Source organism: Brienomyrus brachyistius, chromosome 14, assembly GCF_023856365.1.
Source record: "Brienomyrus brachyistius isolate T26 chromosome 14, BBRACH_0.4, whole genome shotgun sequence".
NCBI classification, from domain to species: Eukaryota; Metazoa; Chordata; class Actinopteri; order Osteoglossiformes; family Mormyridae; genus Brienomyrus; species Brienomyrus brachyistius.
The window spans coordinates 19,053,351-19,076,702 of NC_064546.1; the positions used below are offsets into that span (position 1 = coordinate 19,053,351).

General features: G+C 42.5%; 2 protein-coding genes across 3 annotated transcripts; one reads left to right on the forward strand and one right to left on the reverse strand.

Moving 5' to 3' along the window:
- Window positions 1–2,346: 2,346 nt before the first annotated feature.
- On the reverse strand, window positions 2,347–10,247 carry ccdc170 (coiled-coil domain containing 170). Its single transcript, XM_048974390.1, has 10 exons — window positions 10,033–10,247; window positions 9,320–9,396; window positions 7,970–8,114; window positions 7,656–7,841; window positions 6,741–7,052; window positions 6,337–6,537; window positions 5,649–5,822; window positions 5,171–5,413; window positions 3,877–4,113; window positions 2,347–3,474 (listed from the first exon to the last, which is right to left on the reverse strand). Exons 1-10 carry the CDS (start codon window positions 10,105–10,107, stop codon window positions 3,301–3,303), a joined length of 1,824 nt encoding a protein of 607 aa, XP_048830347.1. The 5' UTR covers window positions 10,108–10,247; the 3' UTR covers window positions 2,347–3,300.
- Window positions 10,248–11,142: 895 nt separating this feature from the next.
- LOC125707981 (zinc finger and BTB domain-containing protein 2-like) lies at window positions 11,143–18,260 on the forward strand. 2 transcript variants are annotated; one of them, XM_048975432.1, is made up of 3 exons: window positions 11,143–11,284; window positions 14,331–14,511; window positions 14,762–18,260. In XM_048975432.1, the coding sequence occupies exons 2-3, from the start codon at window positions 14,339–14,341 to the stop codon at window positions 16,020–16,022; spliced, it is 1,434 nt and encodes a 477-aa protein (XP_048831389.1). In that variant the 5' UTR covers window positions 11,143–11,284; window positions 14,331–14,338; the 3' UTR covers window positions 16,023–18,260. The 2 variants fall into 2 exon arrangements, with proteins under 2 accessions (XP_048831389.1, XP_048831388.1); XM_048975431.1 differs by having other exon boundaries at window positions 11,149–11,335.
- The last annotated feature ends 5,092 nt before the right edge of the window (window positions 18,261–23,352 follow it).

Sequence of the window (23,352 nt, forward strand, 5' to 3'; positions counted from 1 at the left end):
GAAACCTCCCATTGCTGCCGTCTTCCTGATCTGCTGCTGGTGGATTAAAGAGCTGGCGATCACTAACAATGCTTTTTAAATGTCCAGCCAAAATTGGCAGGTCACAGTACAAACCGAAAAAAGCACCCCAAGAGAAATCAATACTATGTCACAGACCAGGTCATAGTAACACTGCAAATAAACCGAGGATAACGCTTGGCTCTGAATGCCAATTTATACAATTAGGAATAAACGTTTCATCATTCAGTGCCAGAAAACTCAATGATTCAAATTTTCTTCCAGGCACAAGGAAAAAAAAGTCAGATTGACGGTTTTTCCGTCGTTGTTTGATGGTCCCACTCATAACACTGCAGAATCAATGTCAGTCTTAGTTTTCGTTTCTGCATTTGATCAGAAAATCAATGCTTGATGCACAAGTCTTGTCACACTTTTTTGGATCATCCTAAAAACATCAGACAATAACAAAACATCTTCTGAACAGCTTGAATTTATGGATGCCTTTGTGTGTTACTCTGATACCATCATTGCTAATGCTTGTTACTACAACATAAGGATCCCACGGCAGAGACTGTAACCTTTAACATAATGCATCATTTCCTATGACGCCTGCTACTTCATACATCTATCATTAGCATACATCATTTTGAAAACTGTCACAGCGAAATGTTTGTTGTGTGAAAACCAGCCTTAAACGCTTGCAGGGAAATAAATGAACATTTCCCTTAAATTTCCAACAATAATCTTACGTAATAAATGCTGTAGTTAATGTTTGTCTTGTGGTTTGGCAGCAGTCCCCTCTCCTGAATGATCATCTGCACAGTCATATACATGCATAAAAGTGCATTTGAACAGTTGCGATAGCGCTTCAGGGCTGAATGGACAGTAACGTATGCTGTATGCTATAACATAAGTACTTTCTAATAAGTAATGCCTGCAAAACAAAAACAATGTGTTTACATTTATTTACTTGGAATATGTTTTTTTTGCCCTGCTACCCAGTAGGATAAGTGGTTTGGAAAATGGATGGATGGATGGATGGATGTTTTTTCTGATACTGAAAGTAAAAACACTATTTTAGGTTATAATGACTTAAACTCATTATGAAATGCACGTACAGTGCATTTGACCTCAGGCAGTCAAAGGACATGTTTAAAGCTGTTTATCTGCATAATAAGTGCATTTTTTCTCAGAACAAAAAAACACAACTTAACATAAGAACTAATGCAAATTAACAGTAACAATAAAAACTAAGAAGAATTTATTACGTTGGCCAAAAAATTACTGGTATCTTGTTGGATGACTTACATGAACACCTCTCCTGAGGGGCACCTCAGCCATTCCGGCACAATTAATTAATTAGCTTAATTTGTTAAACGACTCAATGAGGGATTGATTAGCTATACAAGAATTGGCCCAGTGAAAGATACATTGGTATACTGGATGGTTAACTGCAAATACCTGGGTGACTTTAGGAGAGGTTTTAAAATGGTTAAACTGAGACAATTTTACAGACGTAACTTCATAGTTTTACACCAAAATGAAAAATCACTTAAACACCATTTCTTACAAGATGGATGGATGGATGGATGAATGGATGGAACATATTTTGCGGAAAATCAGTGGTTAAAACATCCGGAGAAAAAAGCACACTGTGTCATTTCGGTTTTCAGAAGCAGTTGCTGGAAATAGATAAATGGATGGAATATGCTGGGTCACATTGACCCCACTGATAAGGCACACTCCTGAAGCACTATTATTCTGCGGGCTGCGTTTAAAACTTATCATTCCCAATTACGGTCACCATTCACGCATGACCTCTAGCCTGCAAGTGAACGAGTGACAGGCATGAATGACTTCTCACCTGTGAAATTAGATTACGACTCAAGCTACACTTTCTTAGGGTGGAAATCAGTTAAGCTTCAATTCACATACGGCTAACCCTAAAATATAACAGCCGTTCGATTTGTAGCTCACTGCCTCTACCTCTTCATCAGAAGTTGATGGTCATGTTTACCTTCTCACTTCAGTTTTTACTACCCAGGATGCCCCCACCTTCCTGAGACAGGCGCTGGGCTCACAACAACCCGGCATTAGATGAGCGGATCAGGCTAAGCTGATTGATAAAATTGGACATTGAAGAACATTCTGCAAGAGTTAACATTGCGTTTGCGAAGCCAAAATGACCGTGTGTTACCAGATTACTGGGTAAGAGACTGAGTATGATGTACATATCGCAAAGAACAGCCTCAACAGTGTCAGGTCAAGCTGTAATCCGGGGAGATTAGTGTTCCTCAATGAATGGAGTGAAAAATGAGAGGAAAAAATTAAGAAACAACAAATACAAGCTAGTGCCACAATGTCACAGTGATTTTCTGTCCTCAAAGATAAACGACCATATACAGCTTTAATTACACCAATGGCATTAAGATAAGACATTTCTACTCAAAGCGATAATTCATAATACTTTGCCAAAAAAACCACGACTAAATTATTTTCCGGTGCATACATACAATACATGGACAAGTACTGGAACACCTACAGGAACTTTTATGATATCTGATTCTAAATCCATAGGTGGAGGTGGAGTTGGTTCCTCCTTTGTGGCTATAACAGCTGCCACTCTTCTAGGAAGGCTTTCCCCAAGTTTATGGAGTGTGTCTGTGGGAATTTTTGCTCATTCAGCCAGAAGAGCATTTGTGAGGTCAGGCACTGAGTTTGAATATGAAGGCCAGACTCGCAATTTCCATTCTAGTCAATCACAAAGGTGGAAAAAATTCCAGAGGAAGTTTGGAACTCTGCAGTTACTGAATCAACAGAACGTTGGGGATGCACCTCAGCACTCGGCGACCCCACTCTGTAGCTGCCATCACAAAAGCTGTCATCCTATGACAATACCACACTTAAATTCACTGAGCTCTTCAAAATGACTCATTCTTTCACCATTGTTTGTACGCCTGACTGCATGGCCAGGTATTGATTGTATACACCTGTAGCAATGGGTCTGAATGAAACACCTAAATTCATTGATTGAGAGGCATATCCCAGTACTTTAGTCCAAATAGTGTATTTTATAGCATAACAATCAAGACTATAATAAAAACAATTTTCCACATTCTGATTATGACATTTATTTGTGATTTTGGAATTTAACATGCAATCGTGGCAATAAGAAAGAAATGTAAAATTTGTGTTCAGCGTACTGGTGAATTGTTACATAGAAATTCGGCCATAAATAGCTGCTCTTCTTGCACGTGGAGGAGGTTCCCAGATGTTGTATGTGTTGTTATACCGAGCCATGGCCTAGTTCAAAGTGAGCTGGCGATGGGTGTGATCCAGGCATTGGCAAAGCCGGTGCGTGTGGGGAGATGCGTGGAGAAACCCCTCCAGCGTCTTGATGATCTCATAGTCGGGCACGGCCAATGTGTTGATGTCCAGGCCGAGCATGCTGGCCACTACCTTACGGAAGTCTGTCAACTTAAAAATAGTAGATGGGAAAACATCTTAAATTAATAGTTTTAGCAATTTGCTAACAGTAGTCATACAGTACCCCCTGCAGTTCAGACTAGGTATCCCATCTGAAACTAAGCATGTTTGAGCCTGGTCATCATTTGGATGGGAGACCAACTAGAAACGCTGGGTTGATGAGTTGTTGGTGTGGCCAGTAGGTTAGTCCATCCTGTGGTCTGCTGGGATCCCGACGTCCCAATGCAGTGTGTGACTCTGTTCACCCATTGTGGCCCTTTCAAATCTGGCCTCCTAATCATCCCCTATATGTACCTGGTAAATTCTCTCCTGTCCCTTAGCTACTGTGTAGTGAGTGCTATATAAATGTAACATTCACTCATCTACGTGTGTTTTAGCATTAGCCTGACTTACCTGTCTCTCCTTCTCAGTGAGCTCCAGCACGGTCTGCTGGAGAATCCTCAGCTCGCTGGAGCGACTCTGCAGAGATCGCTGGACCTGCTGCTGGCCCTCCACGGCTTCCTGATACCTGCTCTCCAGCTCGGTCTTCTCCATGGCTAACCTCCCTGTCGCCTTTGCTTTCTCCTTCTGCAGTCTGTCAAGGCTCTTGCCCTGGACTTCGATGGTCTGATTCTGCTCCAGGACTTTGATCTTCATATTAGTCAAGACAAACGCGTCAGCTTTCGTTAAATGAGAAGAGGTAAATAAGGGGGAATCAATCAGGAATGCCAGGGTGTTACCATCATGACAAACAGTAAATGACTTATAGAGCAGGAAAACAGTTCTGATTCCTGGAAATAATAGATGTGCCTACAGTATTAGAAAAAAGAGCACAGGCCTTGGACTGCTAATGTACCCCACTGGTATAAAATGTTCCTCAGACTCCATTTTGGTACCTTAAAAGGTACATTCACCTACAGCTATAGGGTACATTTAGCAGACCCTTGAGGGTACAGCCCCAGTGACAAGTATTGCACCCTTAAAAGTACAAATTGGTGTTTTTTTAATGAAAGTGTACTAAAAATCCATAACTTATTGTATAACCATCCATTTGTCAACCACTGGCACCCATCCCTGGAGACATGACAGTGCTACAGCTGAAGGTAAAGAAAACACAGATCATGATTGGCAGATAACTTCATGATGATGAAATTATATCAATTTTGCCTCCATGGAACAGTTATCAACAAGAAAAGACCCATCAGTCAATAAATACATCCTAGACTGGCATCTGTAGAGCTGTAATGAAGGACTTCAGAAGTACTGAAGTATGCCTAAGAACAGAGAATTGCTCAGTATATGGGATTTTCCGTGAATTTTCTTATTTTAGGCATATTATGAGAAGACGCAGTGCACAGGGAAAGTTGAAGGTAAAAATGGAAGCGGATGGTCAGAAAGATGGTTGGCTCAATAATCACAATAATCAACGTGCCTTTGGGATGTCTGATGCCTTTGCCAGAAGATCGATTGTGCAAATGTGCTGCTTATATAGCCATTAGGAGTCCGCGCTCAACTGGACAGCAACTAATAAAAATAAACAGCTAAACCATGATGAATGAATTAAATCTTCCATCATGTAGCAAGTCTTCCAGCAGATATAGTGCTAAGACAATCTCCGAATAAAAGAATGTTTTGGATATCTGAGGTATAGTTGCCTGGTAGTCTGTCCTCCAGTATCCCACAATGCTCAACACAATTGTAGACATACCTTGAGCTCATTGGTATGACAAAGCCGGGCTTTAAGCTCAGTGTCTGAGTGGTGCAAGGCCTCCAGCTCCTTCTGTAGCCTCTCCACCTTCTTCTGCAGCTTGCGGGCTGTCAGGTGAGCGTCGTCACGCTCCACGGCCAGCGCCGAGCGGCTTCGTTTCTCCTCCTCCAGCTGGGCCACCTTCCTGCGCAGCATATCCATGTGCAGCTCCTTGCTCTGCAGCTGCTCTCGATGGACCTTCATCTGTGGGAGACAGGGCAGGACACCATGGCTAAATCCCGCTTTACCCGCACAGATGACGATTCAGCCTTATCCCCAAGCCACATTCCTACCGCCGCCAAGAAAAACAGGGTGTTTTTTAACAAGTGTTACCTCAGAACTGATACTGTTACATGCAATAATGTGGTTTTTCCACCACATTCTGGCTTTAGCTTTGTTAGTGTTAAAAAAAATAAACTGTGCACGGCACCCCTCCAACCTTTCTCTGCAGATCACGCGCCAGAGTCTTGCTTTCCACCAAATCACGTTCTTCCTGCTTCACCAGTCGCTCCACGCGCAGCAGGATCGCCTCTGCCTGCATGTCGAAGCCCATTTCTGCGGCAAGCCTTTCCAGCTTCAGCCTCTCTGACAGCTGCTCGAGGAAGCGCAGGTTCTGTGGTCAACGGAAAAGAGGCAAACTTCTGAGAGCATTCTTCTTATTAATCGTCAGATGATCACAGAAATTGCGCTTTTCGCATTTTGACATTGTGATACATGCAGTATTTTTTGCAGTATATTTCTTCCCCAAGGGTCCACATGGGTCTTCATCCTAGACATAAAACACCCCCTAGTGGTATGAAAGTATACAAAAACTGAAACCCGGACACTTGACTTGGCTTGTTGAATTATGTAGCAGATTAGTTGACATATTTCTCCAATTCAAACAAGGAGAAATATTTTAATGAAATTTATTTATCATTGTTTAAAGACTCACTTTTCACCAGCTACTGAAAGAATTTACTTTGTAAATCTCTTTAATGTAGTAGGGAATAATGCAAAGTAGTATCATCCATTTTCAGAGTAAATGTGGTTCATGCAGTATGTAAGACGTGGTAATATCAGCTATTTCACATTGATCTGAATCCTCCACCAGACGCCTGGTGGACCACAGTGGCCCCGCCCCTCACGTTGTGTCTTTCCCGGCTCAACCCGTCGCCGAGCACTTCTGCCGTGACCAGCTCGGCCTCCAGTTCCTTCTGCCGCCTTCCTAGCTCCTGCACCTGCTGCTCGGCTGAACGGGCTCTCTCTAGCACCCCCTGGTGGAGCCCAAACAGCCTGGCAAGCTCCCCCAGGACCTCAGACAGACCGTCCTCGATTTTTGGAATATTCTGCGTTTGACAGCGACACAGACAAAGCAAGTAAATAATGTAAGGGAAGTAGCAGTTTTTTGTTTAAAAAGATTGAAAGATAAAACTATTTGAGTTGTGATAACATAGAAAAGCAAAGAATTGCCAGGCTGTAATGTATGTAATACAGCAATGCATGAAATCATGATAATTTGAACACAGAGGCCTGGCTTTCTGTACTGCACCTCAACGCCAGTATCTCTGCTTCTACAGAGCTCCCTGAGTTTTTTTTGAACATCCTCCTCTGAGGCTGGACTGCTTTGGTCACGGATGTGCTCTGTCACTTCCTGCCCAAAGGCCCGCAGGAGGGCCTTCACAGCCTGGGCCTCAATTTGGCTGCGGTGCAGCTGTCGGCTCAGCTCCTGGGAATGCCTGCCCAGGCGGTCGGCTTCCTGCTGGGAGTCCGCTAGGGCGCGCTGGCCTGACTCCAGCTTCTCCCTGAGGACCTCGCTTTCCGCCTCAGTCTTCCTCTTGGCCAGCAGAGCCTGGTCGATGTCCTGTGGAACACAGAAACATGAGAATTAATTTAGTTTAATAACAACCATGTGAAGGCTTGTGACCATGTGAAACCATGTGACCTTGCTGGTAAAGTTAAGGCAGATGAACTTTATAGTCATTTTCAGCTGAATGGTACAGAGTTCGTACACTAGATGAAATTTCAATTCATTTGGTCATAGAGCAATGAAATAGCGAAAAATACAAGACATTTAAACATGACATACTGAGACATGACTGTAAATTACGGGGGGCTGGGGGGGGGGGATTATAACCCCCGCAATAAACACCTCCCCCCCCAATAAAATCATACTGTTATGATGAATGGGTGGGGACATCAACCCCCATAATGTTTAATCCAAAGTTACGCCCTTGTAATGCAATATGAACATAAAGACATAAAAATACCGTTAAATATACCATCCATCCATCCATTTTCTATACCCACTTGTCCTATGCAGGGTCACAGTGGTCTATAGCTACTCAGGATGGGGCACCAGCCCATCACAAGGCACACATACCATTCAATTTAACAACTGCAGTTAGGAATCTTATTTACCTTTAATTAGCCTTCATTAATAGGCAGAGCCTTGGCTGCTGTGTACCTTTCTGAGAGTCTCTACCTCCTCAGCACGGGCCGCCGCGAGACTCTGCTCCCGTCGCACCTCGGCCACCAGCCGCATCACCGTCTGCCGGCCGGCTCTGCACTCCACCTCGCTGGCCGCCATGGAGTTCTTCAGGCTCCTCATCTCGCTCCTTCTCCTGCCTTTCTCCTCGCAGAGCGTGTCGACCTGCGAGAGCGAATCCGCAACACTGCCTTACCCCACTGACGGAAGGCCGGAAAGGGGACACAAGGGGAAGTGACAAAGGAGGGGTGGTCTTCTTAGGTGATGTGGAGCTTGTGGAGCCTGATAGTCACCAGATGCACAATAAAATCCAGTGGATCTTCATTCCCTCTCAGATTGATGGACAATCTGTCAGCCAATCGGAAGGCAACATCATGGTATCTCCTTCCTGCGTCTCTGGGCTGCTGCTCCGCCTCCTTCCTTCCCTCTGAGTACTTACTGGTCAACAGATTGCAACACAGGCATGCAGCACCAGTCAAAAGTTTGGACACACCTGCTTTTCATACATGTCTTTTTATTTACCTGTGTGATTCACCTTACAGTAAAACACCTCAGGGCAATGAGGTAATAAATATCAAATATAGGGAGAAACATGCATCTCAAAATTTTCTCGAATTTTAAACTCTTCAGAATAGCCCCCTAGTGCTTTGATGACAGCATTGCAGACTCTTGGCATTCTTTCAACCAGATGTAGCCACCTGGAATGTTTCTCCAACAGTCCTGAAGGAGTTTCCACAAGTTCAGGACACAAGTTGGCTACCTTACTCTTACTCTTCTATCCAGCTCATCCCAGAGCATCTCTATAGGGTTTAGGTTGGGGGTTTGTGGGGGGGCAGGTCATCTGCCACAGCGCTCCATCTCTCTGCTTGGTCATGAGATAATACAACACTTACATAACCTTGAGGTGTACTTAGGGTTGCTATCTTGTTGAAAAATCAGTAGGTGTGCCCAGAATTTTGACTGGTACCATACATTAGCTATTACTACACATCTGTGTATCACACAATGCATTATTTTGTCCAAATCAATGCAGTTCTCCCACCGGATTGGGATCCTGTGAAGGGTGTAGCCTACTTTGTGCCCTAGCCTGCCTTGGATACGCGCCACACTACTCCCTGCACCTGATCACTGCATATAATTTTGCAAATATGAGACTAATTGACATTTTGGTGGTTGTGCTTGTTACATCCATCCATCCATCCATTCAAACCGCTTATCCTACTGGGTCGCGGAGGGTCTGGAGCCTATCCCGGAAGCAATGGGCACGAGGCAGGGAACAACCCAGGATGGGGGGCCAGCCCATCACAGGGCACACTCACACACCAGTCATTTACACGCGCACACCTATGGCCAATTTTAGCAACTCCAATTAGCCTCAGCATGTCTTTGGACTGTGGGGGGAAACCGGAGTACCCAGAGGAAACCCCACGACGACATGGGGAGAACATGCAAACTCCATACACATGTGACCCAGGCGGAGACTCGAACCCGGGTCCCAGAGGTGTGAGGCAACAGTGCTAACCACTGCACCACCATGCCGCCCCTGTGCTTGTTACAATGATGAGATAATAACCATAATATATAACCATAATATATAAGCATGACTTTATGTTTATTATTCTGTGTCACAAGCAGCACCATACGTGTCTGATGTCAGAGACAAAATCATGTCTTCTTTGACTTGTAGTCTCTTCTTTAAAACATCCACTTGGTCTTGGATCTGTGAACAATGACAGGATGTGTTGAATTCCTTCCATCCGTCGTCTGTCCATCCATCCATCCATCCATCCATCTTAAAGCCACTTATTCAGTTTAGGGTTACAGGGTTGCATTACAATGTCTCCTGAAAACTTTAATAAATGAATGTCTAGGATATGCGCTGGTCATTAAAATGAGTACAATTTAGAAAAAAATAAAACATTATGTTACATTTTAAGTTTAAATTTAATTTATATTTAATAGATCAAATATAGGAAAGAATGGGAATATTATGATCCGAAAATTTAAGGTACACAAATAAGTAAAAAGGCACATTTTACTCACATTTCAGAATAGCAATAACTTGGCTGTTCTACGTACTGTATTGTTACGCGAAATTTACAATGAGCTCATAAGGTAAATGCAATATAATACAGGCCTATCATGTTTTACAGAAAATATCTTAAGTTTGTATGTTTTGTAATAAATCAAAACGTCTTTTGAAAAACAACGTAAAATTACAAAGGACATTTTTGTAAAATGTGTTTGAGGTAGAATTCTTCCCTGCTTTAAACTGAAAAGACACCAAAACACGACCACAAACACGTAAACAGTAACTAGCCTGTTCAGTTAAGCACGACAGTCTAATAGCACTTACCGTATTAAAAGGCATTTCATTCAAACCTGAAGCAGGCAGTTCAGCTGAGTCAGCACTAGACCTATTAATATCCATTTTCAAACTTTATCTCATCTATTATCTTTGCATTTCTGAAGAAGCAAACTTGGCGTGAGGCGGTGAAGGTTACAAGGTATAGCGAGTTTAGTCAATTAATGCTCGGTGTTAAAATTTGGTTTCCAGGCAACGCATAAACATTCACCCAAGCACATTTTAAAGGAGGGGCTCTGTTCTCCCGCAGGAAGTCACCACTCCAGAAGAGTAGGATTGCTCTTCTACAGCATGTGGTATGCACGTGATAAACCACTTTCGTCACAATGTGATGTATAACAGACAATCAAGCTACTCAGAAACAGCATGCAATTTAACTTAAATGACAGAGGCTTTTCCATAACCATACAAAAGTCCATTGAAATCAATGTATTCATATACTACAATTACAGAATCTTTGTCTAAATAACAGTGCAACATATATATATATATATATGTGTGTGTGTGTGTGTGTGTGTGAGAGAGAATATCATTATACTATTATGGATAAATAAACAAAAGTCTTACGTTAATGAAATCCGATTTTATTTATTTATAACGGCAAACTTAAAAGTTTATAGTTCGTAGAATGTAACAATATGAGTGTATCTACAGAAATTTCATGAAATGTTTATTTTTTTTAAAGAACTATGCTTACGTAAAGCTAATGACTATAAATAATAATAACAAACATATACTTTATATATACGTATATACTTTGTTCATAAATTCAAACTGATTTATAAGTTAATAATACAAGCATGTCGGCGGAGAGGGTGTAAATAATGATTTAATTCTCTACTTCTAATTCCATCTGACATGCTGATAAATACTTACTGGGGACCCCCCCCCCCCTCCTTTCCCCCGAACCCGCAGCTCTAACTGCTGTCAACTTAAATAACAGTGTAACTAAATTGTTCCGCAAGCAGAAGACATCGAGCCCGTTTACTGGCAGCCGGGCAGGGAGCCAGACCAGCTACCGCCGTGTCGCAGCCATTAAGGTCAGACACCATTCAGTGGGTAGGTCTGCAGACGGAGGCGTCCCGGACGGGGCGTTTTTTTTTTCTTTTTTTTCCGATGGGCTTCGGGGAGGGTCATGTGACCGTAACGTAACGCGACCGGAAAACACCGACTGCTGCCGCCGATGCTGCGCTTCAGAGGAACAGTGAGGCTCCGAGCCCGGCTGAGAGGTCCCCCCCCTCCGGTAAGAGACAACAAGCAAACTCCTCTAAATTAAAGATCGCGCAGTAAAAAGGTAGGTCACGCATACGGTCGCTTTACCTACTAATTATCCGCGTTGTTTTTTATTATAAGAGATGTGAGAGGGTTTATTTATAATCTATGTGATATATGACTTTGAAGTTCTAAAAAAAAGAAATCATTCGGTAAGCGCTTCTTCTCCTTTATCTGCCACCAACCCAAAGCAAACTCCGCTCCGATTTCACTTATTACACGCTACTCTCAGATTTTTGGGGGCAATTGGCGACGTTTCGCCCGGTGGCGCCGGGGTTCCGGCGTGGTTCCGCGGAAAGGAAGGCGAGTTTACAATGCCTCCCCCCCGACGGTGCGGCGGCGTGGAGAGGGGGCAGATCGAGGCTCGCAACTATCGTGTTTTTTGTCGGAGGAGGGGTTTGGGGGGCGGGGGGATTTTTTAGCAGGAAAGCGCACTGCGGAAGTGGTTTTACTCTGCGGGGGGACTGTCCGGTCCACATGTCAACGTGGGGGCGGTGTTTTTTTTTTATGCACTAAATTTTAAATACATATATAGATTCAGTGGGAATTATTTGTTTGGCGTCTCAGCCTACATTTGATGCAGAGCTAATTACGGAAAACAAACAAACAAAACTTTGTGGTGCTTTATATCAGTGGGCGAGCTGACCCGTAACTGACGACTAAATAAGTGAGGATATTTCAAAAGAATGTAGTACATTGGAATCAGCTATTCACGTATCTGTAAAAGCATCCACTGCTTCTTATTTATGTTTACATGTAGTAACGGTTTGCATCTATATACGTCGGCTAGAGTAAACGTGCTTTGATACAAAGAGAAAATTGAGTAGTTTTGTGTGGCTATTTCCGTTGCAGTGCTTTATATAATTGCTGGTACTTATTGTGTGACTTTTTAATACAAACTGACTGCATAAATAGAGAAGTTCAGGTGAAATAGTAACGTCCACCTGTGAATGTTTCTATTATGATGGTGTTGTCCGTTTTAGTGTCAAATCCTGGCCTCGCACCCAAAGTTCTAATAAGCTGTTTCGCAGCTCTGCTTTGTGAAGAGCTGAGCTTTATTGTATAAATTGTCAACAAGCAGCCAAGGCTGACAAATGTAAGTTTCTGCTACTAATTAGAGAATCTAGGAGTACATAATGAATTTGCGGTAGTTTAGAGGTAAATACAAACAAGTGAATTGCAAATAAGAACCGTCATTTAGACCACTCTTTCGGAAATATAATTATTTCTTCAGGCAACCACCAGCTCCTGTTTAAATCAGGAGCATGTAAAGTATCAACATTGCATTGTTGTCTCCTGCGTATTGAATGCACGCCTGTGGCCTGTACTACGAAGCGGGATTACTAATTTATCGGGGTAAATTACCGACAAGTTACCCCGATAAGCCAGTAACCCCGCTTCGTAGTACAGGCCACTGCTTCATTTCACTAAACTTTAACATGTTTTCGTGGCATGGACAGTTTCTGTGAGGCGAAACGGGAACATGGGTGGATAGAGAGAAGGGAGTCCACACCAAGTGTGGGGATCATACTGGAAGAAAGGGTGGGGGTAAAATTTTAAAAATAAGGTCTCTCTCAAACTACATTCCTGAAAGGTACAAACAAGCAGCCAGACCAGCTCAACAGGAATGTGCCTCGTGCTTCCCCCGACTCGCCACTGCGTCCACCCAGCCGGCCCTATTTAACCCTAATGAGGAGCCCAGCTTAATCAGTGTCTGCTGGCTTTCCTAACCCGAGGCGATTGTTGGCGCGGGAGTGGTGATCAGTTGCCATGGAGATGCTCAATTTACCCAAATCCCATTGCTCTGCCCCCTGCTGAATCACAGCAGTCTTACAATCCCACGCTAGATGACCGGGAGCCTCCGGGGGAGGCAGACCTTAGTGGACATTACACATGAGGTTTTGTCTTTAATGTTAATAATGCATCTTTCATTGTAATGATTGGACTTTGGTGTCACTGAAAGTATTGCAACAGTTAATCCAATTAGAACAAGGCTTGTTACCTGCATTATCCATCCATCCTTCATGCTACATTTCCGGAAGAGAGTTACGTCCAGCCTGGTGCCTAAGGACGCCCAGGGAGGGCAAATCACCTTGAGACACTGATCCTTTGAAGTCTTAAATGATACGTCGGTCAAAATAAAATAAATAAATATATAATACAGAGAAGAAGAAAAAAATAAAAAATACAGGGAAAGATAAAAAATAAAATAAAAAAAATACGGAGAAAAATTAAATTTTAAAAATTCCGTTTCATTTAAGGGATAAGATCAATGAACTAAGTACTGTTAAAACAAGCATTCTGTTTGTTGTTTTTAATGTGTTTCCCCCTCTCTGACGCCCTTTTGCTAAAGAATGTACTACATTGTCGTAGTGGCAGCTTGTATGTGTACGGAAAAGCAAGACTGTTATTTCAGATCAAGCCTGGCCGGTATGGTTTCAGTTTGCCGTATCGGCAGCCCTGCTGAGCGCATTGCCGGTGCGGCTCGAGGCGGCGCGTAATAACTTCCAGACACGAGCTGCCTCTTGCCTCATTCTGGGTGTCGCAACGAGTCGCGTCGGAAATAACCGCTTTAGGGCGCTCGCAGTTACCTTACGTGCCTAACCGAGCCGAGCTAGGCTTGTCGTCTCTTATTCTTACTTGATTATTGTTATGATTTTTTCGCCTTGTTTTTATTTTGTTCTTTAGATGGGTCCAAATTTTGTATGATATGCTCCTCCTAAGAAGAAGATATGCTTATTTCAAAATAAGTAAACAAATATTCACATTCAGATCAGTTGCGAGTTTATTAAATCGTTTCCAGTAGACTTGATAAAAATTAAACCCCGTAAGTTTGTTACCGTTTCAATAGACAGATTTTGTCCTAAGGCTGCTTGGGTGTGTAGAGTTCCTGTCAATTTCAAGAATAACCTCGAAATAAGTTTCTTAGAATGTCTTTTAGCCTCTTTTTTTAGTTGCTTTTTTTTTTGGTGTTGGCTTGACAGGAAGTTGACTTTTGCTTTTCTGGCTTTGTGCAGGTCGAAGAATGGAACTGGCCAACCACGGTCTCGTTCTCCTCCAGCAGCTCAATGCGCAGAGAGGGTTTGGTTTCCTGTGCGACTGCACTGTGGCCATCGGCGATGTCTTCTTCAAAGCTCACAAGGCCGTACTGGCGGCCTTCTCCAACTACTTTAGGATGCTCTTCATCCACCAGGACAGGTACTGTGAGATCTCACCCGGGGTCCCTCTCACGTCTGGTCTTCTGGCAGATCTGCAATTTGCGCTCAAAAAAATGCTCTCATGCTCATCCATGTGTTTTTAAGCTACCAAGAAATATAAAGCACAGTAGAATTGAATCTTGGTTTTTCAGTTGGTTTCAATAAAGAGTGTCCTAGTGTGATGAGATTACCAGTTGTGGTTGTGTGTTTTGTTCATCCCTGTTTTAACTGCTGCTCTCTGCTCCCTTCAGTGACTGTGTCCGGCTGAAGCCTGCAGACATCCAGCCTGACATCTTCAGCTACCTCCTCAACCTGATGTACACAGGCAAGCTGGCCCCGCAGCTTATCGACCCTCTGCGACTGGAGCAGGGCGTGAAGTTCCTGCACGCCTACCCTCTGCTCCAAGAAGCCAGCATGGCCACCCAGGCCACACTGCTGCACGTGGAGCAGAGCGCCCTGCTGACCACGTCGCTCTACGGCATCCAGATCTCGGACCAGCAGCCCGGCGGGTTTTCCTCCAGGACGGCCCTCTCCCCCCCGTTAGAGGCAGATGTCTTAGAGGCCAAGGGCCCTTCCAAGCTTCTCCCAGAGCCGATTCCGACCTCCTCAGAGGACGTGGAGATGCTGGCCGAGAGCCCCAGGGCTAACACCATCCTCCACGTCAAGCCTAGCATCATGAAAAGGAACGCATCCTTCCGGAAGCATTATTCCTGCCACCTTTGTGGGAACCGCTTCAGCCAGCGGGGTCTCTTAAGGGACCACCTTCTCCTCCACGCTCAGGTTACGTTCCCTTCCGAGGCTCTCCTCTCCGGGGTCTTGCCCCTTCCTTGTGCCTCTACCCCAGAGCAGTGTTCACGAGACCCAGACGAGCCCCAGCGCGTGGCCAGCGATGGCGGCGGCGGCAGCGACGGCGAGCAGCACCCGGCAACCGACTCGCCCCACGCAGAGGGCCTACAGTCGCAGTCAGAGACCCCACCTCCCTCAGACATAGCGGACATCGACAACCTGGAGGCCGTCGACCTGGAGCGCGAGGTCAAGCGACGCAAGTACGAGTGTTCCACGTGCGGCCGCAAATTCATCCAGAAGAGCCACTGGCGGGAGCACATGTACATCCACACCGGCAAGCCGTACAAGTGCAGCGCCTGCGGAAAGAGCTTCTGTCGCGCCAACCAGGCAGCACGTCACGTCTGCCTCCACCAGAGCTCCGACTCCTACACCATGGTCAACAGGCACAGCATAGAGCTGTGCCCCAACGATGACAACAGCCAGGTGGAGGCACTCTTTCTGTCCGCGGGCCGGCCTTACAAATGCAGTGTCTGTGAGATGAGTCTGTCTAGCCCCGGTGAGGTCATGAAGCACACTTGCTTCGCGATAAATGCCAAGGTCCCCTCTGATTCGGACAGCCAGTCGGCGCTGCCGGGTGATGAACTGCCAAAAGACGAGGGGTCGGACTCCTCGGACGCCAAACCATTTATCAATCCTATTAAAACCGAGGACATTTTAGTGGAATAGGACTATCTTTGTAGGTGCAGGAATATTTGTATTTAACTAGCTTTAGTTGTACAAATACCAGACGGGTTTTTTTTTTTTTTTATAAATATATGCCATAAAATATCCTCTTACGGCGTCCAGTGTTACAGTTATGAAGATGAATAGAATTTTTTATTTTTTGTTTCTTGGAATTGGAATAGTAAATGATCAGTATATGCTTGCACAACAAAGAATTTAGAACTTTAGCTTTTGTTATACCTCGCTGTTGTTTCATAAAGTTTTTTTTATTAGAACGTTTTTATGGCTTAATTATGAAACACTGCCGTTTGCTGAAAAAGGTGAGCAGAGGTATTGCAAACTCGGCCATTGTGTAAATCGCTGTCTGCCCACGTGCTCAGGGTCCAGCTGTTTTTTCTCTTTTTTCATATTGTAGCAGGGAAAGATTTAAAGTCCATAACCACCTCCGTCCACTTTTAGGGCAACACTTTTTGAACAGGGGAATTTAGTTTTAGGAACTCACGATTTATTGTTACCGTTTCACTGATTAAGAAAGGACAAGTTTTTACTTTTTTGCACCTGAAAAAGTAGCTTGACTGCTGAATTGCTGATAATATGCATTTTCCTAAATTCTGAGTTCTGTATTTTTTTTTATGTCATTGCGTCACTTAGATATTTACTTCTTCAACCAAATTATTTCTGTGGTGAAACGGCCAGCTAGTGCTGTTCACCAACATAACAAAATGACCGTCATTATCATTCATAATAGGAAAATATGTTCAAATACCAGGTAGAACTAAAATGTAGACATTAATAATAATACATGTAAAATAGTTCGCCATAATTTGTACAAAAACTGTGATTGGCTGGTAGTGTTGACGTTACGTTACGCCCCTCCCACTTTGAGCCCAATGAAAAAAATGCATAAACAAATAAAGTTTTGTTTTTTCAAATGGGTAAAATTAGGTATATGTAAATAATACTGGAGAGATCTAGAATCTAATATTAAAATTCTGTGAAATTAGCATATACTTGCAAAAACATGGTTAAAAACATCTTCAATTATTGCAGTTAGATCCAATAATATCTGCCACAATGACTAAGTATGTATTGTTTAAATAAACAGGTTGCGTTATCAGTTGGCACATAACTTGTTCATTAATTAATTTGATTATTCCCTGAAATTTTGAAACAATTAGAGCAAGACATATTAAGAAAGTTTACCATGTTTCAGGTTTGATGGAGAATGTAGTGAATTTATACGAAAACTGGAAACACTGGCCTGCTTTCGGCTCTTGGCGATCACACGCTGCGGTTTGCTGTTTACTGCGTTTGTTTAACTTTTCATAGCTAGGTTTGTTGTATGTAATATGCTATGTTAAAACCAGGAATGAGTTTAAAAGTTTTAATGTGAATAGGTCAGTTTCTGTATAATGTATTTTTGCCAGTTCAGCAATTTTACTTGAACCTCTTAATAGAACCCAAAATTTCAAGTTTTAAGACGTTTTGTACCGAATACTGTATTTTCAAAAACAAGTTACAATTTTTGTGCCTATATAGTGTTACGACTTTATGTAGAAACTAGTGATCAGGTATTAAAATTTTTACGCTTTTTATATTTTGATTTTTTAAAACTTTGACTGGTTGAGCAAATACTAATTTATTTTTTCATCTTGTCGTCAGTACCGTTACGTCCTGCCAAAGGATTGTGCAGCTCTCTGTAGCGCGTTTATTCGTGATGTCTACGGCTTTGCAGGAATGTTCTGTGGTATTGCAAATCTGGAATGACACTATTGACTAAAAAGCAACAATGAATCGCATAATTAATAGACTGTTCGCTTGCGACAGGGTTTGGATAGTAGCTGATCTTAGGGTTTATGGTGGGACTGCTGTGTCTGACGACTTCCTGCATCAGAGTAGATGCTTCATCACTCACGGGGTGAAGCAGTGTATAGCAACAGGCGAAATGGAGCGTTGCATAGTGAAGACTACTGAAGAGAACTTAGACTCAAAAGTGTATCCTTACGTATTAAACGGGCTTAAAACGACCAATTTGCGATTTACGGCGCCGGACTATATTTTGGGGGAACTTTAAATAGCCGGTGGAAAAAGAAAATCGTGTTTTGTTTGTTTTTGGTTTCCTTCATTTATGTACATGGCTTTATGTCACAAACGGGTCGTTTGCTGTGATCTGTGTCCTCAGGAATGTATGCTATACCCCTATTTTTTTTTCATGTGAAGAGTCAAAAAATAAAATGTGTTTTTTTTCCAGAAAAAAATATGACGTTGTTGTCTATGTGTTTAACAGTAGCAAAGTGTGTATGGAAGCTAATAATCCAGCTGTCATCACCTCTCGTGCCCTCATGGTTCAGCGAAAGCTGTTCAACTGTTTCCCCCATTGTTACTTAAGTATTATTATTATTACCATTATTATTATTATTGTTTTAAATCAGGAACGTAGGCGGAGGGGGGGGGGTCGTCTTGAGTGCCTTAAAGTGCCTTCCTTTCGAAGTTGTCAGTGGCTCATTTCGGTCACGGACCGGCTTTCCTTCTAGGGGGTGTAAGATGAGGGATCCGCAATACATTATTATTACACAATGATATGAGTAGCTCAAGTAACATTTTCAAATAGCTTACTGTATCACATTACAAATAGCATTTTCATATGACCAGTAGGGGATGCAATTACCGACGATTTACCGGGGGGACCTGCTCAGGATTATAATAATAATACAATTATATATTAATATGATCTGATTATGATGTATAATTTTATTTCTTTTTAATTTACTATTATAATGAGCATCGTCATTGGGGGCGCTGTGCGGTTCAGTGAGTTGTGAGGCAGTGCCTGTGATTTGAAGGTTTTTATTTCGAATACCAGAGTGATCTCATAGTTGGGTCTCTGGCAAAGGCCATTATCAACCCATGTAGCTCTACAGCATGGTAGGCAGATGCAGCCCTTCCAGCTGACCGTGAGCCACGAGGCAGGTGTGCATTCATTTAGCAAACAAACATGTACGTCTACTGAGAACTGCCGATAAGTTTGTCAGGAGTGTGCTGCCGTTGGTGAATATCGAACTTGCTTTTCAGATCCTGCAGGGGGCGCGCGTTTGAAATTGCAAGAAGTCACATTTTTACAGAAGAACCACATCCACAACTTTAAAATGACTTACCTCAATACTGATTTCCACCAAACTCATCTTATTGGTTTTGAATCACTACCCCGATCGATCAGTTTCAAAAGCCAAGGTTTAATTAAAACACAATTTTAGCCTTTTAGGTAGGCCTACATATGTTCAAATGTCACTCCTCGGTTATGCTGCCAAATACTAACTTATCATCAATTAAATCTTAAAGACTTCCTCCTTAAACCCACAAAATATCATTTATATGACACTTCATTTTGTTATTTTTTTCCTGCAATTAAGAGAAGGAAATACTGGGAAACGTTTCTCTTTTTTGCCGCCATTGATTGGCAAAAAAATAAACTTGGAAAATAAATGTGGAAGTTTATCTGATTCTCTGGTATCGCAGCACCATGAAAAATACAATAATTTCAATTGTGGCCTTATTACGCCATAATCACTCTTTTGTTACGTCCGAAACCACGTGCAGCTACGTTAAGTGAGAGCATGCACGCTGTAAAAAGCATGAGTAATTTGTACACCAAAGGCAATAGTTACTCCGTCGATTTCCATCTGACTTGTTTCTGGCCTAACATTCTGAACACTTTCTGTTATGCACACATAATTCGGAACGACACAACAAAGTTATGAGTTAATGTTTTTAGACTTAATTTCCATAGATCACCACTAGATGGCATATTTGCACAGAACAACGCAGGAAAACCTCTTTTTACTAAATTAAAAAGCGATAATTTGCATTGCATTGTTAAAAGACATATTATTCACATAAAATCATTCCATATCACGTTCTACTTTGAAATGCCTATTGTATAATTACATATAGTTTCCTTCTCACTGAGGAAGTATTTTAAACACATATTGTAAAAGAGGAAGGCCATTTGAGTCAGATCTTGTTGTAGATAAAATCTAATAGACACGGAGCATGTGTGCAGACATATGTGCATTAATTACATACTGTTTAGTGTTTAGTCACACTGAGCACTGGGAGATAGCTGACATGCTGTCCCGAACGCTTTCGATCCTGCTCCACCCTGCAGTCTTCCAGACAAACCTTATCTGTTGTCGGTTCATGCAGCACAGAGTAATAAATCCTGAAAATGTGGTGCATCATGCAAAAAATCACCATGCATTTTCTTTCATGCTAGGTGTTTTTTTATGCTTTTACATTGGCTGCAAACCAAATATTTACTTCCTCATTTCTCTCATTAGAGGAATTTGCATTTTTTCCCTTGCATCAAACATTTCAGTATTTCATCTTCATAGCTGTTTAACAGTGACCCCTTTAAATGCTGAAATACGCCCACTTGAGGCATATTTTACTAATAATGTTCCAGGGTAGGCAAAAATCCACGATCCTGGATTTCTGATATCTGCCAGGTTTTCTATCCTACCTGATGAGTTACTGGCTGCCTGAGGTCAGGCGTGGTTCATCAGAGACCAGGTAGGATGGAAACCCAGCTGGATACCAGCACTCTAAGGTCAGGGTTGCCTGACCCTGCTTTGTAACCTGTGTTGTGGTCACTGTTATGCCGGTTGCCTCAACCTTAATTCTCACCTTAATGATCCAGAGTTTGACTCATTTTTTGGTTGGTCCAGGTGGGATTTTCTCACGGGCATGACCCCGCTTTGATTATGCCTTCATCATATAACCTCCACTTGAGCTTCACAAACATTCCTCCGTAGGTTTTTGGGGATCATCTGTTTTGGTAACTTGGCAACCCAAGACCTGTGAGAATCACTCTGCCTCAGATCTGTGTCATGCGTTACACTATCGGCTGATTTCTCCATTTCGACAGTTTCACACGGCTTAACTTCAATATCTTTTATTTTCATTCCCAAGTCTTCGCACTTCGGTACTTCTTCTTAAATTTGTACTGCATCTGATGTTTATATACTTGACTACTTTCCATTGTTGGAACGTTATTTTATTTGGGGGGTATTTATAGTTTTCCATTCTCAGCTGTATTTGTTACTACTGCTGGTTCCCCAGCTTTCGAATCAAAGATCTTCCCCTGACATGAATTTTCTTCCTTTATTTTTGTTTCACATGTTGACTGAATAGAAATATTCCAGACAGTCTCAGCCTCTAATGCTCCCCCTCTTTCTCTTTCTACATTTCTGGTCTTGCATACTTGAAGTTCTTTTGATATTTCATCCACAATCCTCTTGTTAATGAGTCCCCATGGGATCACCACATTTTTTTTTAGAACTTTCAGATTTTTTGCTGTTTCCGATACTTTACCTATAACGTCTTGGATTTTCTTTGCGGCACTAATTGTGCTCTCATTTTTGACAGGTGTAGCTTTGGCTTCAACAGTGTCTCCGTCTTGCTCTACAACATACGCTACAGTAGAACCAACATTAGTTAAAGCCACTTAAAAGTCAGATTTGATGTCTATGATTGGTGCACCTAAATTGGTTGACTCCTTGATATCTTCAGGTTTCTCTCGTTTTTCTCCTGCTGTAATAGACACCTCAGTTGTCCGTGCTGACTTACCAAATACCAGTTCTTCAATAGCCTCATGCTTTGGTATGTCTTCTGTGTGAAGTGTTTCAAAATGTCTGGCCAGCTCTTCCTCTTCAAGTGCTTCTTGAGCTGGTGCAACTTCATGTAGACCTTTTATCTCAGTTTCAGGAACATCAACCACAATTTGTGTTAATTCTGAGTTCTCTTGGTTATTTTTGGTTACTGCAATTTCAGCAATTCGGAGCTGTATTTCCTGCGCAAGTTTAAAGTCCTTTGATTCTACGTGTCGACAGATAGCAATGGCGTCTGTGTTTTTATGTGCTAATATTGTTTCATCCTCTTTTGTGCTTGGGTCCAAAATCTGTGGAATAACAGGCACAGTGGTCGATTCTTGTTGATCATCTGCCATCGTTACTAATAAAGCGTCAAGCATCAAACTAACATTTTCCACAACTTCTCGCAGAACCGTTGCTGTAGTGGGCACCACTTTAGAATCCTTGGATGTTCCATCATTCTCAGGAAGTTCTGCAGATAACACAGCTACACCTTTATCATTTATTTATTTTTTGTTCTTCTGGTGGTGCATCAGAGTCTACCTTCAAAGAACCCTCGATTTCATGCTCGCTTGCTATTTCCTGAGCCTCTTTTTTAGTGCTCTTTTTAGCTGACCTCAAACATAGCAACATCTCCCAAGACACAGAGGAATGAATTTTCTTTGTGGGTTTTTTCTTATCAAGTTCAGTTTTCTGGTTCGCCTCACTTGGCTTTTGTTCACTAGGCTCTTCTTCTTCATTAACAATGAGATTAGCTCCCCTCACCGTTGCTCTCAGAAGATCTTCTAACATGTTTCTTTGGTGTGAATTTTTTTTTAAAGGCCAGGGTAGTTTTCCATTATTCTTCCTTTCTTCATTAACATCTTCATCAGTCTCAGCAGCATCTTCCATTTGAGCAGACCGTTCTGCTGAACCGTCACTTGATTTTTCAGGCGGCTGAAGCTCTTGTGAGATCGGTTCTCCATCTCCTGCCGACAGAATTTCATCTTCTTTGCTTGCCTGTTTTTTTGTAAGGAACCTTTTCCTACAACTTCCTACGAAGAGCCTGTGAAGTTTCTTTTCCAGGGAAGAGAGAAGTTCAGCTTCAAATGACATTACTGGAGATTCTTCTTCTGAATTTGGCTCCTCTTCATCATCATCTTCATATTCTGTACTGCTAGTTTCTGCTAGCAGGACATTTTCTCCCTGCTCTAAAACTGTTTGAGGGCCATAAGCTAGAGTTGCAATTTCTTCTTTATTTTCCTCCTCATATAGTTTTTCTTTGGGCAATTCTGCAGTTTGTGGGATCACCCCTGAAATAGGACCTTCCTCCTTCTGAATCTCCACCATAGTCTCTATGGACTTTTCACTGCCTCGTTGTAATTCTGTACTTTCCTCTGATTCCCTTAGATCTTTGTCAGCAAGGAGGACCCTTTCAATAGATTTTTCCTCAACAGGCTGAGTAGAAACTACCTTTATTCCAAAACCAGAAAATATCCCCTCTGTGAATATTTTCAAAGGGAACTCGACATCCTGGGGAAGCCTTGTAGAAAACTCAGTTTGTAAGTCTGTTTGTAGGATGATTTCTTCTGTGGATCTTCTTGTTCCTACAGCACCTGGTACGTCAGGAACCTCTCCAATGACTTTGACAAAGGGAAGATCTGTCACAGATTCAGCTCCCATACCGTTATCTTCCAGCTCTTGCA

Excerpts from the sequence above, each read along its gene's own strand:
- ccdc170 (XM_048974390.1), bottom strand. The coding sequence starts at position 10,107 with ATGGATATTAATAGGTCTAGTGCTGACTCAGCTGAACTGCCTGCTTCA. Across the intron at positions 8,115-9,319 it reads TTGTCTCTGACATCAGACAC|TAAGTACTCAGAGGGAAGGA; the intron begins GTATGGTGCTGC and ends TCTGTTGACCAG. Across the intron at positions 5,414-5,648 it reads CGCGTGATCTGCAGAGAAAG|ATGAAGGTCCATCGAGAGCA; the intron begins GTTGGAGGGGTG and ends TGTCTCCCACAG.
- LOC125707981 (XM_048975432.1), top strand. The coding sequence starts at position 14,339 with ATGGAACTGGCCAACCACGGTCTCGTTCTCCTCCAGCAGCTCAATGCG. Across the intron at positions 14,512-14,761 it reads CTCTTCATCCACCAGGACAG|TGACTGTGTCCGGCTGAAGC; the intron begins GTACTGTGAGAT and ends TGCTCCCTTCAG.